Source organism: Mugil cephalus, chromosome 5 (assembly GCF_022458985.1).
Source record: "Mugil cephalus isolate CIBA_MC_2020 chromosome 5, CIBA_Mcephalus_1.1, whole genome shotgun sequence".
In the NCBI taxonomy this organism is placed as follows: domain Eukaryota; kingdom Metazoa; phylum Chordata; class Actinopteri; order Mugiliformes; family Mugilidae; genus Mugil; species Mugil cephalus.
The window spans coordinates 15,215,529-15,230,991 of record NC_061774.1 but is presented as its reverse complement, the minus strand read 5'-3'; the positions used below and the strand labels follow the sequence as shown (position 1 = coordinate 15,230,991).

General features: G+C 43.0%; 3 protein-coding genes across 4 annotated transcripts; 2 read left to right on the top strand and 1 right to left on the bottom strand.

Annotated features, from left to right (window-relative positions):
* The first annotated feature begins 460 nt into the window (after nt 1-460).
* Nucleotides 461-4,806, top strand: ccng1 (cyclin G1). Its single transcript, XM_047584781.1, has 6 exons — nt 461-667; nt 2,340-2,603; nt 2,690-2,943; nt 3,212-3,290; nt 3,540-3,650; nt 3,844-4,806. The coding sequence occupies exons 2-6, from the start codon at nt 2,340-2,342 to the stop codon at nt 4,033-4,035; spliced, it is 900 nt and encodes a 299-aa protein (XP_047440737.1). The 5' UTR covers nt 461-667; the 3' UTR covers nt 4,036-4,806.
* On the bottom strand, nt 4,789-7,190 carry nudcd2 (NudC domain containing 2). The gene is made up of 4 exons (XM_047584783.1): nt 6,795-7,190; nt 6,439-6,487; nt 6,182-6,333; nt 4,789-5,426 (listed from the first exon to the last, which is right to left on the bottom strand). The coding sequence occupies exons 1-4, from the start codon at nt 6,981-6,983 to the stop codon at nt 5,343-5,345; spliced, it is 474 nt and encodes a 157-aa protein (XP_047440739.1). The 5' UTR covers nt 6,984-7,190; the 3' UTR covers nt 4,789-5,342.
* A 166-nt stretch (nt 7,191-7,356) lies between these two features.
* Nucleotides 7,357-15,459, top strand: gabra6a (gamma-aminobutyric acid type A receptor subunit alpha6a). Of its 2 annotated transcripts, none has more exons than XM_047584780.1 (10): nt 7,357-7,645; nt 7,717-7,826; nt 7,923-7,990; nt 8,382-8,602; nt 8,706-8,788; nt 8,876-9,019; nt 9,943-9,990; nt 10,080-10,330; nt 12,230-12,474; nt 14,293-15,459. In XM_047584780.1, exons 1-10 carry the CDS (start codon nt 7,599-7,601, stop codon nt 14,297-14,299), a joined length of 1,224 nt encoding a protein of 407 aa, XP_047440736.1. In that variant the 5' UTR covers nt 7,357-7,598; the 3' UTR covers nt 14,300-15,459. The 2 variants fall into 2 exon arrangements, with proteins under 2 accessions (XP_047440736.1, XP_047440735.1); XM_047584779.1 differs by having other exon boundaries at nt 9,838-9,990.
* The last annotated feature ends 4 nt before the right edge of the window (nt 15,460-15,463 follow it).

The window sequence follows — 15,463 nt, the reverse complement described above, 5'->3', positions numbered from 1 at the left end:
CTGTATGAAAACATTTGAAACGTTACCCTTTCAACATATATTGTGCAGTTTTCCTCCAAATGTGCTGTTTTGTTTTCTGTTATTTCCCACCACTTTAGGAAAGCAGTACATATTTTCTTGGCTTCTGTTTAGCAGAATTGTAAAACAATCCAGCTGTGATTCGCAAGCTGTGCAGATAAGCGATTAGTGATATTGCTGTTTATTGATAAAAATGAATTTAATATCGTCATATTTTATTTCATTACTGTTAATTATAAATCAGAAAACAGCAGGACGCTATTTCCAGACATGTCCCGCCTTCTCCATTGCGATTGGTCCTCCAGGCTACGGAGGGCGGGGCCTATTGCTAAGCGACCGGTGGTTTAACCAATAGAAATACAGAATCATAAACGTCATCCGGTGATAGCCAATGAACGCTCGCCATATTTGGTCATGGGCTTGGTTTTATGTCTGCTTTAAGACCTAAACGGTCCTTTTCCCCATCGCCTAACGCCAAGGGTAGGGGGGTGTGCATAGGCAGAAATTAACCTATGCTTAAAACTTTCTTTAGTGAAAGTTCATACTTACACTTTTTTTGTGTTTTAAAACTCATTTCATTCGCTTATTGAAAGCGCTTGGACTCTTTTTTTTTTTATACATAACATCAAGACCAACCTAACTATCAAAGGTGAGTAAACTATAAGCTTTTCTCTGTATCACGTATTTTAAGTTAATATGTTTGATGAATAGTGTTTATAAATCTAAAAAATGAGGTAGTGTCGGTGTCAGTCTCGAGAAAACTGAATAAAAAAAAGGAATGAAATCGACTTTAGCTAGCGTTAGCAGTTGTTGCTAACAGTTGCGTAGTCACCGTAACGTTTTCTTTTTACTTTATTTTCCCATAAGTGTGTTACACGACCCTGCTATTGTTGTGTCTCGTAGTTTTAGTCGTAGTTCTGAATTGTTACCGCACTTTTGCTGCGTGTTGTAAGCGGAGTTAGCTCCTTTCGGTGCGTGCGGCAGAGACATGTCCAGACATGATCCAGGTCCTGGCCCCCGCACCCGAGGCCTCGTCATTATACAACTCTCATTACACATACGAAAACTGTAGATGTCACTTAGATCAAGACTCAAGTGTGTGGTGACTCAAGTATGTTGCCACAAAAGAAGGGAAACTTGCTTTTGTCGCGACCCTGTTATGTATCCGTGTTGTGTGACCTCGTCTAGTCCAGTTGAGTCCAGTTCAGTGACAGCTGTGAAGAGAAGTCTTGTTACTGGATAACTTTCAAATATGGAAGCAGTTTTATGGTTGGAAAAACACCCTAAGAATATACACCATTAATCCTGATTTAGAAGAATAAACTGCAGTTGTTTTATGTCCTGGCCCTGTGTAGTTACAAACTAGCACATACCTTTACACTCACTTGCCAATTAATTTGGTGGACTAATGACATTAAATGTGTTCTTATGTAACAGCCCTGCCCCCTGAGACCTAAGCTTTAGCTTGGTATCCATTTTTTTTTATTATTATTTCTCCAAGCTATTTAGGATTAGTAGGATCTTAGAAGTATAAAAACTAAGTATCATCTTGGAACTGGAAGTAGTTTTTGGATAAAACAACATCCTCATATGTTGACACAGGGATTATTTCACTCAATATTATAATAAAGTCACCAATATGTAACAAAATACAAAACTGAACATGGCTTTGCAAAGACAGAATTGCAAATAATGAATTCTCAGTGTCCTCAAACGAGTATTTGCTAATTAGTGAAGTTGTAGCCTGTTACTATTGATAAAATTTGTTACGTTTGTGCACCATATTAAACTAGAAAACTTAATAAGCATACAAAACAAGTTTCAACTCTACAATTTCATGAGGTTTTGTACCATATCCACTTTTGTTATGTGATTGGTTGCAGAATAAATCCACTGAAATACCAGCTAGACACAGGGTCTCGAGGTTAAGATCTATTGATTCAACTGTGTTTTCATTTTGGAGGCTGTGGTTTGTACTGTTGAGTTCTTTTGTGTTGCAACAAAACACATTTCTATTATTTTGACAACCACATGTAAAGGCCAGACTGAATAGCAGCACCACAAATGACAATCCTCCAAAAGAATCATTTAGTTGAAATATCACATTTCTAACATAATTTCAGCAAAACTACACATTGTAGCAGTCATTTGAGGGTTTTTGTGCAGCACTGTCATTAGAATTAATTTTTTTCAACAGCGTACCAAAGGAACTAGGATGAGAGTATATAGTCTTGCACGCAATCTTAAGGATTGAAATTTGGAGACAAAAATGTGTTTTGGGGGATTAAGTTTCATTGAGATCTTTTTTTCTGCCCCCTCAGATGCTTGACACAGTAGCAGGACCCGGGGCACAGCCCTTTGCAGCTAAGCTGAAGGCCCTGATGGATCTGGAGGGTCGATACCAACCAAAGCTGAGTGGCTTGAGGTTAATCGAGGGCGCCCAAGACAATGGTCTCAGAATGACCGCCAGGCTGAGAGAGCTGGAGGTGAAGGATCTGCTCACTCTGACCAGATTCTTTGGTTTCAGCTCAGACACCTTCTCACTGGCTATCAGCTTGCTGGATCGATTCCTCTCTGCAATGAAGGTTTGTAAATATAGCAGTGCTGCTAATGCACATACTTGCCAGTTTTCCCTCTCTAATTTAGTCTAATTTAATCTTGTGTCCTACAGATTCAGCCCAAGCACCTGTCCTGCGTGGGCCTGTGCTGCTTCTACATTGCCGTTAAGTCCTCGGAGGAGGAGAAGAACGTGCCCCTGGCCAACGACCTGATCCGCATCAGTCAGAATCGCTTCACAGTGTCGGACATGATGAGGATGGAGAAGATCATCATGGAGAAGCTCTACTGGAAGGTGAAGGCCCCCACAGCCCTCCGCTTTCTCCGCCTTTTTCACAGCCACATCCAGGAGCAGCTCGACACTGAGAGGTAAGGACAGACGGCCCTGTCAACCTGCAGGGCCGAGCTATGACTCAACAAGATGATATTCACTCAAATCAGATGTGTCGTCTCATGTTTGGCTTGAAAAATAACACTAACCTGAAATATCTTTGGGCTAAAAACAACAGACTGATTGAAATCATATAGAGTTTGTGTTAGGGAACAAATGTGAAATCATGTCCTTAAAATTACTGTTTCGCATTATTATTGCATACACATTTGCAGTTGTGACACTAAAAACTTATTCTTTTTACAGCAAGAACATCCTGAGCCTTGAGAGACTGGAGGCACAGCTGAAAGCTTGTCACTGCTCATTTGTCTTCTCCAAAATAAAGGTAGGTCAAAATGGCTGTTTTTTCAACATTTTAAGTAATGACCTATTTCCAGTTGGAAATACGTAAGAAGAGTTTATGTGCATGTTATCCAGCCGTTCACCTTTCAAACCATGAAATGGTTTAGATCATTTGTACCGACAGGTCATACGTTGACCATCTATACTGATTAATTTCTGTTTTTAACACGTGTCACAACTTTTCTGCCAGTCTTGGGAATAAAATAGTTTATTTGTGTCTTTTTCCCTGCAGCCCTCTCTGCTTGCCATGGCTCTCCTTTGTTACGAGGCCCAGGAACAACATGACCCAGAGCACGTCGACAACGTATCTGAGGCCCTGAAGAGTCTGCAGCAGCAGCTGAATGTAAGTCCCACTCTTAAACAAATCCACTGAGCTCAGTTATTTGGGATTGCCTTAAACGATTAATTTCCATATATGTCAAAATGAGGAACTGAATAATCGTAACATAAATGTTTGTGATGATGATTGTTGCCGAATGCTGATAAGAAGTACGTGTCACCACACACATCTGATCAGTTCTTTCTGCTCTGCACAGATCAGAGACGGGGACCTGGTGTGTGTACGCGAGTTGGTCGGAAAATGCCTGGCTGAATATGCCACCACTAAGTGCTCCAAGCCTAACAGCCAGAGACTTCGCTGGACTATTTCGGGAAGAACTGCACGTCAGCTGAAGCACAGCTACTACAAGATCACTCATCTTCCCACCATACCTGAGTCAGCTTGTTAAAACCGAGGCTTAGGGTGACCTTACATGCAGAGAAAGATTACAGCTGTCCCCACTGTTGCGTCTTTGCTCTCCGGCTGGATGTAATTGTTGGGTGATGTGTCTGCAGTTTGGTCACCCGCTTACACCTCCACTTATTTTCTTTACAGATGTTCATCACCGATGATGGGTTTCTTTAAGGAAGAGCTATAACACAAAGTTAATTTTTCACCATACATTGATCAAGCACACTCTATTTTACGTGTCCCAATGACAAGGAGTAACGTTTAGTCAGAAAGGTTGATTCACTTCCATCCTGCTAAGTTTTACTTTCTTGGTTGAGTTGCTTGCACAGGTGTACAGTATGTACTCGTTTAAATCCGTACCAAGGTGTTTGGTATTTCCTGGAACGGGTTGCTGGTTTTAAGCAAATAAGTATAGAACCACCTAGGTCCTCAGTCCACTATGTGGAAGAGGAGGGAGAAGGATTTTGTGAACAGCAAAAATGGAACCAAGAAATCGGGCCCAAGATCCTTAACTCCCACCCTAGGTTGCTAAACTGTCCTGAATGCACACTCCTACCCAAGGTGATGATTTTTTTTTTGTTTTATTTTGTTAGTGGCGAGGGAAACGAAGCTAGTGACGATCCCGTCACATATAGCTAACCGTACGGTTCAAGCTGAGATGTTATCAGCGGTTACAGATGAGTTGTTTTCACCAATTGTTAAATTTGTGGACACAGTGAAGCACCACAAGTGTTGATTGCTTTCAGTTGTCAGATAGACATAGAACACACACACAAAAAAAGGTCATTGCAGTGGAAATGTAGGTTGCAATTTGTATTGCATTTTCTTTCCCAGTTTCCCAGTCTGGTATGTTTTATTTTAGTGACAAAAATAAAATGTGTTCAAATTCAAAGTGGCAAATTGAATAAACCATCTGATTAACCTATGTCCTTGTACCTTTCAATAAAACTTTATTGAAAAGTTATTGCTGCGCGTGTCCTTCTCATTCTTTCATTTCTCTTTTGATCTTTTTACGACCACAATGAACAGTTCCTATAGACTTTCTCTTGTATAATGAACTTTGCAACTTGGCAAATCAGGCTTAAACTATATCAGTCCTTTGCAGCTGAGACAATCCAGATGAAAGGGCTGCTGTGAAAGAGTTTCTTCAAACAAAGTCTTACAAACCAGCCAATATTTGAGTTCCTTTGAAGGCAAATCTGTTTGACTCCTCATCACAGATGACCTGATAAGTCCATTGTTCCTCTGCATGTCACAGATGATGCGTAGACTCTAGCATGTTCTCGGCTGAGCTCATGGCCGCGGTCACTTCTGTAAACTGGAAAAGTCTGGACCACCACCAGCAAAATTCCCAGAGATCTCTGCTCCGCTGAAGTCAAATCCAGGATTCTAACAAAGGAGAAGAACAATAACATAACTAGAGAAAAGACTAGAATCCATTTTTAACACATTGTACAAAAACTGTTTTGGGGATTCCCTCAGAAAATCACATTTGTTACAAATTTTCTCTTCTCAAATAACTAACATCAGCTGAAGAGTATTCTTGTTTCTACGTGATGTCACCGCTCTCAAAACAAAATGTAAATAATAGTATTTAGCTTGACTAACTATTAACTACTGCTTAACACGAACATTATAAATGATTAACAGGAACAATTTTTCAGGTGCCAAACTGTCCTTGAAAAAAAATGTATCAACTACTTATCTTTTGATAAGGTCTGCAGACTAATTATTCATGTATTTATTTATTTATTAATTCATTTATTTTCACCACTCTACTCCCGTTGATTAAAACATTTTATTAATGACGCTGATATTTAAGAGGCGAAAACATGATGGCTTATTAGAGCAAGAAAACAGTATGGCCATTTATTAGTGAACTAGCTACGTTTATAGCAGAAGGACATAACACAGAACATGAATTATTATCATACCTGAAAGAAAGCATGAAGCATTTATTTATAAAGTCCAAGGCTGTGAGCCCTTTGTTGTTTTTGATTAGAACGAAGCACCGACACGTTTCAGCCATGTGCCCACGTGCAGAAGAAATATATGACAGGTACCACAGTGGGTGTGCCACTCATAATGCTGTCCAAACAGTGTGTGATACGGTCAATCCCACTTCAGATGGCAGTGAAACTAACCTCTCGCTGAAACCTCTCCAGAGTGAGCTTCCTCTGCATCTGGTCCTGGACCCAGGCGTTCGCACAGTACTCCCCCTCCAGCAGGGAGGACCAGCAGTTCCCTGCCTCTCTGTTGGTCTTCATCAGAATGATCCGGATGAGACATTTATCCTCTGAGATGAAGAAAATCAAGGAAACGGGAGAGAGACGTGAGGCCGGCTGTGGTACATTTAAGACTTAAGAGAGGTCTGGTGATGTTTACTAGTCGACAAACCTACCGAGTGTCCATGTAGCCTCGTCAGATACGGTCGTGCCAAACAGCTTTCCCTGGCGGATAGGAAAAACAACAAAAAAGTCAAGTTAATATCTTATTGTGCAATTGTATTGTTGTGACTTTATGATTTAACTGAATGAATGAATGAGTTTGCTGGATGCATGAAATGTTGAGATGCCCAGAGAAAGCCTTAACGAATACATTATTTTTACTTCCTGCTATCAAAAGGCAAAGCAAAGACATCCAGGAAACAGTAAAGAGATCTGACTGTGGATGTCCTATATTTATTTAAACATTTCTCTATTAAAATGACGCTTAGTGTCACAGCCCATCTCCGAGCGCCCTCCCCCAGGATCTTACCTTAAACACCTCCTTCCCTTTGACCTGCAGCTCGATGTCTCTGGATCCTAGATGGCACTTGACCTCTTTGGCAGACGTCCCGTGAGGCACATTGACTTCGATGAAGACCTCCTCCATGGTCTGGTACCAGGAGCCCCAGGGGGTCTTGCATGGGACGACACCGCTCCTCTCCTCGAAGTGAACCGACATGCTTCTGCTAAACAGGTCAGATAACGTCGGCTTCACTTAATGTTTACAGCGGCGGGAGAGCTGCCAGTTTAAATATCGTGTTATTGGAAATAGCTAAACGAAGATATGTTTCAGTTTCTGATATTATGTTGATGTTTTGCCCCTCTCTCTGGCTCCAAACTTCTTCTTCTTCTTCTTCTCTGTGTGGGTTCATTCATTTCCGGCTATGAACGTCATTGTGGCGGCAGCGCCATCTGGTGTCTGATAGGAGTAACTGCAGGAAGTAAACCAGTTCTCATTTGACACTAGATAGTCTGGGTCACAGCCTTTTAACATGGATCATTATTCAATTTGATTTGTTACATTGATTTTTTTTAATAGTCTTAATTTAGCAACAAAAGAAACTGTTTGAATCCAGTGTTTGTCTAAAAATGGACAGGATTTGCTAATCTGTTAATTAGATTACCGGTCCTGCCTCAGTGCCACCTGTGTCCACATGCACACTTACCAGTCACTTTGACGGAATCATAAAACGGCTCTTTTGGATCCGTTTGGATTTTACTCCCCTCACATGCGGTTTTACGTTGTATGAGCTGCTGGGGAAGTTGGCTAAAAAGTTGACAGCTGCTGCCAAGGATGGCCGTCCCCTCGTTTACTTTGGTTACTTTAATCTGCTGGATAAGGTGAGTCTTCTGTCTGTGCTTAAACATGCCTCAGATTACATTTCATTCCATGCTCTTTTTTTTTCCTTCAGCAGTTTAGGCAATGTATGGGCAAATGAAAGGATATACTCTGACAACATCACTCGCATTTTGGATAGACTTTTGGACGGCTATGACAATAGACTGCGGCCTGGTTCTGGAGGTACTTCAAACTTAACACCTTAAAGTCTTCAACCTAAAGTTTGATCTATTTAAAATACACTGCATTCGTGCTTTACGTTGCTGATGACCGTTGCAGGTGGTATCACCGAGGTGAAGACAGACATCTTTGTCACCAGCTTTGGACCTGTTTCAGATGTCGAGATGGTGAGATACCACGGCTGAAAGAAGATGTGCATGTCCCGACTGTGGGTAGCGTTTCAGATATGAGCAAGCTGCCATGAGACCATTTAATGAGCTTTAATCTGTTTGACCAGCCCTATGACTCCATTATTGATGGCCTCTAAATCAATATGACAACATGTCAGACAGAGGGAATGGATGAATGGATTGATGAATGATTATCTGGGATGAGAGGCATTCATCACTGCCTCGTCTTCTCCCTTCACCTTTCACTGAATGCCGAAATACCTCTCCAGTATTATCCGTTTGGGTGAATTATATATCGCCATCTAAAGTTAAAGCTTTAAGATTTAGAGAATTTTATTTATTTATTTATTTATTTCGCATCCATTAACGTGCTCTGCTCCTGCTCCAGGAGTACACCATGGACATGTTCTTCCGTCAGACGTGGGTCGATGAGCGGCTGAAGTTCGAGGGCCCCATCGAAATCCTGCGGCTGAACAACCGCATGGTGGACAAGATCTGGACGCCGGACACTTTCTTCAGGAACTCCAAGAAGTCCATTTCCCACAACATGACCACGCCAAACAAGCTCTTCCGCATTATGCAGGACGGGACTGTCCTCTACACCATGAGGTGACCTAATGAGAAAGTAAAGCTGTTGCCTTGGCAAAGATGTCTATTCTAGGCATCTGGTTTACAGAAAGAGACTGATTTCTGTGCACCCTCTCTTTGCTAGACTGACAATTAGTGCAGAGTGTCCAATGAGGCTCATGGATTTCCCCATGGACGGCCATGCCTGTCCTCTCAGGTTTGGAAGCTGTGAGTATAGGAAAAACATTTACATACAGAAATGTGCACAAATGAGCTGTCTGTTTTCCTAAGTAATTTTTTTTGTTTTTGTTTCAGATGCATACACCAAAGATGAAATAAAGTTCACCTGGAAGAAGGGGCTAGTAGATTCCGTTGACTGTCCCAAAGAGTCGATAAGTCTTCTGCAGTACGACCTGCTGGGACAGACTTTGTCCAGCGAGATATTCAAGTCAAACACAGGTAAAGCTCGCGGTCAATTGTCAGGTGGAAGTTTAATTAAAAAATACTGAATCTTAGAAGAGAAAGAGGTCAAATGAGTACCTCCAGTCTCTGCACTAGTGTCCATTACTCCCCCACAGCAGGTTGATATAAAAGCAAAGAGCTCCTTGAGCAGCCATCTAAGATGCTTAAGTGGTCAGGCCTAATGCGTACGGTGTTCCTTAAAAAAGAACTACATGGTTTAAAGCCCAGCGGATGCACCGGCAGAGAGGAGGGAGGATGGAGATGTGTGTGTGTGTGTGTGTGTGTGTGTGTTTGAGCATTTTTCTCATTTCACCAGAAGAAAACACTTCTCTGCTGAGAACACGTTTTTGGAATCGAGAGAGAAAAGATAAGGCAGGCTCCGAAAACGTAGAGAGGATGCAGAGTGAAAGAGGGGACGCTTGTGCGTGTGCATGATGCAGCATGTTTTGGTGTGCGAACGGCTGCATGCATGTGTTTAGACAGAGGCAGTGTTACGCATTGTGGCACTGCATGCTCTCCTCCTGCCCCCACCTCACTCGCTCCTTCCTCTTCGATTTTATCCCAATTTCAAATGTCTGCTGTGCTCCTTCCTCTCTTTTCTCCCCCTCCCTCCCTCCCTCCCTCTTCTTTCTTCCTGACTGTCACATGCTACCTCACAGTTAGCAGGCTGTGACAGTCATAAATGCACCAATATGTAGCTATATGTTTCTCTCAGGATGTGTTCCGGTTCAAGGGCAGGCAAGGGCATCCATTCTGTGTTACACCGCTCCGTCCCTCGGGGGCTTCTGCCTTCACACTTTCTGTTTATCTCACAGGTCAGTACTCTGTGCAGGTGGTCCATTTCCTCCTGCAGAGGAAGCTGGGCTACTACCTCATACAGACCTATATCCCTCTCATAATGGTTGTTGTCCTTTCACAAGTCTCTTTTTGGATCAACAAAGAGTCAGTTCCTGCACGCACAGTCGCCGGTACGCACGTCTTTCCATCAATCTCAGGCTTTTAAATGTTTTGAGATCAGTCTGACTTCTGTCTGTGATTCATAAATGCTCTCCTTCAGGCATCACCACAGTGCTGACCATGACCACCTTAAGCATCAGCGCCCGGGAGTCCCTGCCCAAAGTGGCCTATGCCACCGCCATGGATTGGTTCATTGCCGTGTGTTTTGCCTTTGTGGCGTCGGCCCTCATTGAATTCGCAGCCGTGAACTACTTTGCCACCCTGCAGGCCCGCCGCCTTAAAAAGGAGAGAGCCAGACAAGACAATCTTGAGGTGTTGGCCGCCGGCAGCGATGACGACGACACCATTTCGGTAAGCAAGTTTGGATGAGTTCGCACAAGCACAAAAGTACTAAAAATCAGAGTGAAAATGCAGAAAGGCGGGATTTCATTTTTTTTTTTTATTAAAGAGCCAATCTGTAGGGTTGTGTGACATCTAGTGGTGAGATTACACTGCAACCGACTGAATACTCCTCTCTCACAGTATGTAGAGAACATACAGATGTTAATGTTTGATTCTGGGCAACATGTTAGACTCCACTGAGAAGAACCAGCTCCCTAGTTATAAAGAGCTCATTCTAATACAAAGATTTGTAGTGACATGTTTTCACACTTTCAAAATAAATATAAATACAAGGATATGTCTTATTTTGATCAAGAGAACAGTGCACCTTTAAAGAAATTTCTACACATAAAGTGTGTTTACAGGCCTCGGAAAACCAACTAAATGTTTGCTCAGTGTTATCTGTTGGGAAAAAATAAAGACTGAAAATAACAAACTACCAGCTATTTACCGGATCTGTGCAGCCCACTCCTCATCACTGTTGGCGGCTAATGGCTTGCAGCTACTATTGCTCAGCTATTGCTTAAATAATGCACCCAAATCTCTCACCACATGGGGTGGTTTGGTTAAATTATTAATGTATAGCGTGGTTGACAGGTAGTGAGGACTGAGTGTTCAGCACTAATTTTGTTACCTTTAAAACGGCCCATCAAAAATTAAAAAATTAAAAATAGCATTGAATAATTCAGAGTATGTTCTTTTTTTTTGGTGAAAAATCACACGAGATATGATGTATGCTCTGAAGTGTGTGAGAACTTTGCTTTCTTGCCAAGATGAGATGAGATGTTGACACGGGAAATGTTACAGCAGTTGTTTAGCTTAGCTTAGCTTAGCTTAGCCTATCCAGCGCTGTGATCCTGCTTATAATTTTATGCTGAGCTAACTGTCTGTTGCAGTTAGCATATTTACATAAAACTGGTATCAGTGTTCTTATTCAGCCAGCTGAATATGATATTGTCCAAAAGTAAAAGACATCAATGTAAAAACTTGTCTCCATAAAAGACGTGTTTCCCTATGAGAATCTAACGATCCGTAGTAACAGGAGGTTTAAAAAGTCACTAAGTGTGTAAAATCTCTATATAAAAATATGCTTAGTACGGTATATTTAGTTTTATGCAACATTGATGAGCTGATCTGTGCTGTCCTAAACTTTGAATGAAGGCAACCTGCTCAGCAGCATCCTTTTTTTTTCAATGTTTCGAATGCATTTACATTGCTAATAATGGTGAATGGAGGTGCAGAGTCTTGCTGAGAGTTTGCTGCAGTGATGTTAATGATGAACAGAGAGCCAGCTGCTTCAGACTCAGATGCAGACGAACCAAGTCATGCCGCAGACGGGTACTTTTCTATGCATTTGCAAGTAGTCACCGTGCCTGCCTCTTTTATTCTTCCCATTCAGGGCACACAACACATGAAATAGTAATATGTGCTGTTGTGGAGCTCTCATCTTTAGCTATATGCTTTATGCTAATACAGTAAGCCACCACAGCGGCCTCCTGGGATCTGTCTCACGTGTACAGCTCATGGTTAGATGCTTTAAAAATAGCTTCAGTGTGAGAACAGAGAAAAACTCCAGCACTCCTCTCTGTATAATCTGCTCACCATCCTATAGGCATCCAGCAAAACTGCCTGCTGTGTTCTGCAGAGAAGCTGACATACCATTGAGAGAACGCTCCCGCGGGAGCAAACATTACTTGCGGCATTGTATTCATGACACAAGCATGTTAAAATTATCATATGCAAAGCTGCGGGGGTTGAAATCCATCCACGTTTAACTTTTCTCCCTTTTCCTCGCTGGTCGCCACGAAACTCATGCTAACCCCATCTCAACTCTTTCCTTCCAAATCATCCCCGCCCTCCTCTCACCAGTCGGACAGCAGCCCCCGGGGAGGCCTGAAGAGGAGAAACCACTCAGTGAGCCGCAGTGAGCCAGAAGAAGCTCCACCTCTGACGATTTTCTTCCAGCAGGGCTCAGCTTTTCCTCAAATCCCACAGCTGGCCGGCACCAGCCCCATTGACTTGTACGCCCGCGTCCTCTTCCCCTTGGCCTTCGCCCTCTTCAACCTAGTCTACTGGTATATCTACCTGGCTAAAGACACCATGGAGAGGGCCAGGTAAATCATCTCTTAATCATAACACATCTATCTTTGACTATCTGGCGTATGTATGGGAGGAAAAGCACCACAGTGAAGGCACCAAATTTTATAGTTAAGCCACTTTTTCCCCCGAAGGTTAGGTGGCGTTCAGCCGTCATTAAAACGCCCTTTCTTTCCTTATAGTGACATGTCAAGATGTCTTCAAGGGGGGGAAAAAAATCTATTGCTAAAGACTGTGCAGCTGTTGTCAGACATCACTGAGTCCTGTAAACAAAATACTTGGCGCTCAAGTGGTAACATCAGCCGCTAGTCTTGAGAGCACCTCTGCTAGGAAGCCGTCGAGGCAGTTAGCGAACTAACGACCAAGCAACTTAATATAGGAAATTAAATGCAAAGACATAATGAAAGAATGGGGCCATTGGGAATATCAACATTCTCCTCAGACAAAGAAGACTCTCTATGGCTAAATTGCAGGTTATTAACTTAGCGTCCTCCTCCACCACTTCTAAAAACATTAAGTCAGACTCGCAAGGCTGTCGCGTTGTCGCACAAGAGGCGGTTGTTCCCGTGAACTCCACGTAACAGATCAACCGTTCACTGTCAGTAACATATAGACATGAAGGAAAAAAAAGAAAAATCGCCGCATTGTTTGTCCTTTCGAATTTTTTCTTATTCGCGCTATCGCCTCGGTGTTTGACCTTTGACCTTCTGAGTCAGACGTGACAAGGCGGCCGGGCCTTAGAGCCGTACGTGTAAAACGGTTAAAAATGGCCGAGGCAGATAAGTGTCCCACGAAAAAAAAAAAAAACTCTCACGGTGGATGTAGGGTTTACGGTCTATATTTGAATCTTAAAAGAGTTGGAGTCCTGTTCTAGTCTGCTCTGATAAAGCTTCAGTGTAACAATAACTACTTAGAGTTTTTTGTCAAAGACTTTTATCTAGGCAGTAAAGACATCAATAATTTCTAATGCTGAAACAGCCCGGGGAGTTGTAGGGGGGAGGTGAAAAAAAAAAAAGAAGAGCGAACAGAGAATGATGTTGGGTGGCGTTGTAGCTGCATTGACGCCAGCACTGTAGCTTTTTATCATCAGCTTGGATTTATAATAGAAAAAAAGTGGGCTGGGCGCTCAGTTAATTTGAAAAAGGAAAGTATGCATCAAGCTCTCTCCTCGTCTTCCAGATAAGGCTTACCTGGAGGCTGGCAAAAACCTCCGTCGTTTTAATGACAGCACAGCCCCTCCGCGGGGAGAGGAGACTCACAGGCGAAACAATCCAGAGCTTACTTTACACATTAACCACGCGAAAAAGGCGACTGTTCACTTCGCCCGCTCGTAAGTGAACCCCTCATAGAACACAAAGCTCCATGTCCAAGAAGGAAAAGGAGAGATACAGTGCAAAAAAAAAAAAAAAGACGGCGAGAGGGAAGAGAGAGCGAGAGCGAAGTGTTATATAACACCGATGAGTGCAAATCTGCTCATCATGCTTCTCATGTTCCTGCCAGTGAATTTTTATGGTTGTTTTGTTTATAGGGTTCTGCAGCATAAGGAGAGAGACAAAATGGAGCGCGCGAGAACAGCTGCATCATATCTGTTCTCTCTATATGTTCTCCATGTCTCCAGCTCGGTACTTTATAAGAAGGCACGGAGCGGGTGGGGGTGTTGGGTATTCGGTGGGGGTGGGGGTGGAAAGGGGGGGGGGGGCACAGTAACAGTTTTGGCTGTGCAGTATACTGCAGAGGGAGCATCTCTGAATGTGGAAACAGAGAGGTTTCCGTACGCCGTGCTCTCATTTTTATTTTTATTTTTTTCCTAATTTTGCTCTGCTCTGGTCTTGCAGGGACTAAGAGGACCTGGAAAAGGGCATGTGCAGCCTGAGAGACCTTCAGCATCCAGCCAGCCTCACCTCACCCCCCTCCACCCTTCTCTCTCTCTCTCTCTCACTCTCTCTCTGTGCGAACAAGCTCTCAGCATTCACTCTGCTCTCATCTGACAGAGGAAATGAATCAGAAACTCATTTATTCTCCTGCTGCACATCTATTCATTTCACAGGCTGTGACCACTGCCCACTTGTGTTCTGATCAGTAACTGAAGAGCTGCCCTTCACGGGGGCCTCAATCACTTTAAACCCCTCCACGTACACATAACAACTTCCCGGGGCCTGGGCCGCTGCAGACGTCACACGCACAAACACACAAACACACACACACACACAAACACACACACACATACAGTATGCGTGATGTTCAGACCCACGCTTAGAAACACACCAAGAAACACATCAAAAAGATGCGGATGATATAATCTATGATGGCTGTAACTGGTGGTGATGCAACTGCGAACCAATGCTTTCAGAAGCCTGCCCTCTACAGAAGCACAGCTCCCACTACAACGAGATCAAAGACGATTTAGAGGGGGCTCGCGTCCCTCCTCGCCGCTTCAAAAAAAATGTACTCAAACCCCGAGAAAATGAATTGTGAGGATTGTGTTTTCCTTCCCACCTTTCTGCTCGGGCGCTCTGGTGCTCCCTTTGCATTTTCGGATGTACTGCAGGTCCCTCTGGAAACGTTGCAGAGATGAGTGGGATATAATACCCATGGGTGTTAATGGCATTCATTTACTATTTTTGTACGGATGGCGCATAATTGTTGGGGTGTTTGTGCTGTGTGTGGAGCGTGCGTGCCAGTGAAGGATGGAACGCTGCTCTCTTTTTAGCCACCTGACAGAAAAATGCAGAAGGAACAAACTTGCTCTCAAGTTAATGTGAACATTTCACCCCCCACAGTGCAACCATTTGTTTGACCTTGTGAGGTTATAGACAAACTTATGTACCGTCTAATAAAGGTAAATAATAAAGCAACTGAGCCTGGAATGAACACAGATGCTGTTATTTCCCCTCTCCTCTCGCTTGTTTCTTCATTACGCACTTTCACTTGTCCCTTTAATATTTTTCTCTGCAATGGAAACTGCTCATCCACCATCATCAGTCTCCACTCTTTGATCTTGGGCTG

Bases quoted from the DNA above. Each gene is read 5' to 3' on its own strand.
- ccng1 (XM_047584781.1), top strand. From the start codon at position 2,340: ATGCTTGACACAGTAGCAGGACCCGGGGCACAGCCCTTTGCAGCTAAG. The intron at 2,944-3,211 runs GTAAGGACAGAC...TTCTTTTTACAG, and splicing joins GAGCAGCTCGACACTGAGAG to CAAGAACATCCTGAGCCTTG. The intron at 3,651-3,843 runs GTAAGTCCCACT...TGCTCTGCACAG, and splicing joins GTCTGCAGCAGCAGCTGAAT to ATCAGAGACGGGGACCTGGT.
- nudcd2 (XM_047584783.1), bottom strand. From the start codon at position 6,983: ATGTCGGTTCACTTCGAGGAGAGGAGCGGTGTCGTCCCATGCAAGACC. The intron at 6,488-6,794 runs GTAAGATCCTGG...CCTATCCGCCAG, and splicing joins AAGGGAAGGAGGTGTTTAAG to GGAAAGCTGTTTGGCACGAC. The intron at 5,427-6,181 runs GTTAGTTTCACT...CTCCTTTGTTAG, and splicing joins TGGAGAGGTTTCAGCGAGAG to AATCCTGGATTTGACTTCAG.
- gabra6a (XM_047584779.1), top strand. From the start codon at position 7,599: ATGGCCGTCCCCTCGTTTACTTTGGTTACTTTAATCTGCTGGATAAG. The intron at 7,827-7,922 runs GTACTTCAAACT...TGACCGTTGCAG, and splicing joins ACTGCGGCCTGGTTCTGGAG to GTGGTATCACCGAGGTGAAG. The intron at 9,020-9,837 runs GTAAAGCTCGCG...TTTATCTCACAG, and splicing joins GATATTCAAGTCAAACACAG to GTCAGTACTCTGTGCAGGTG.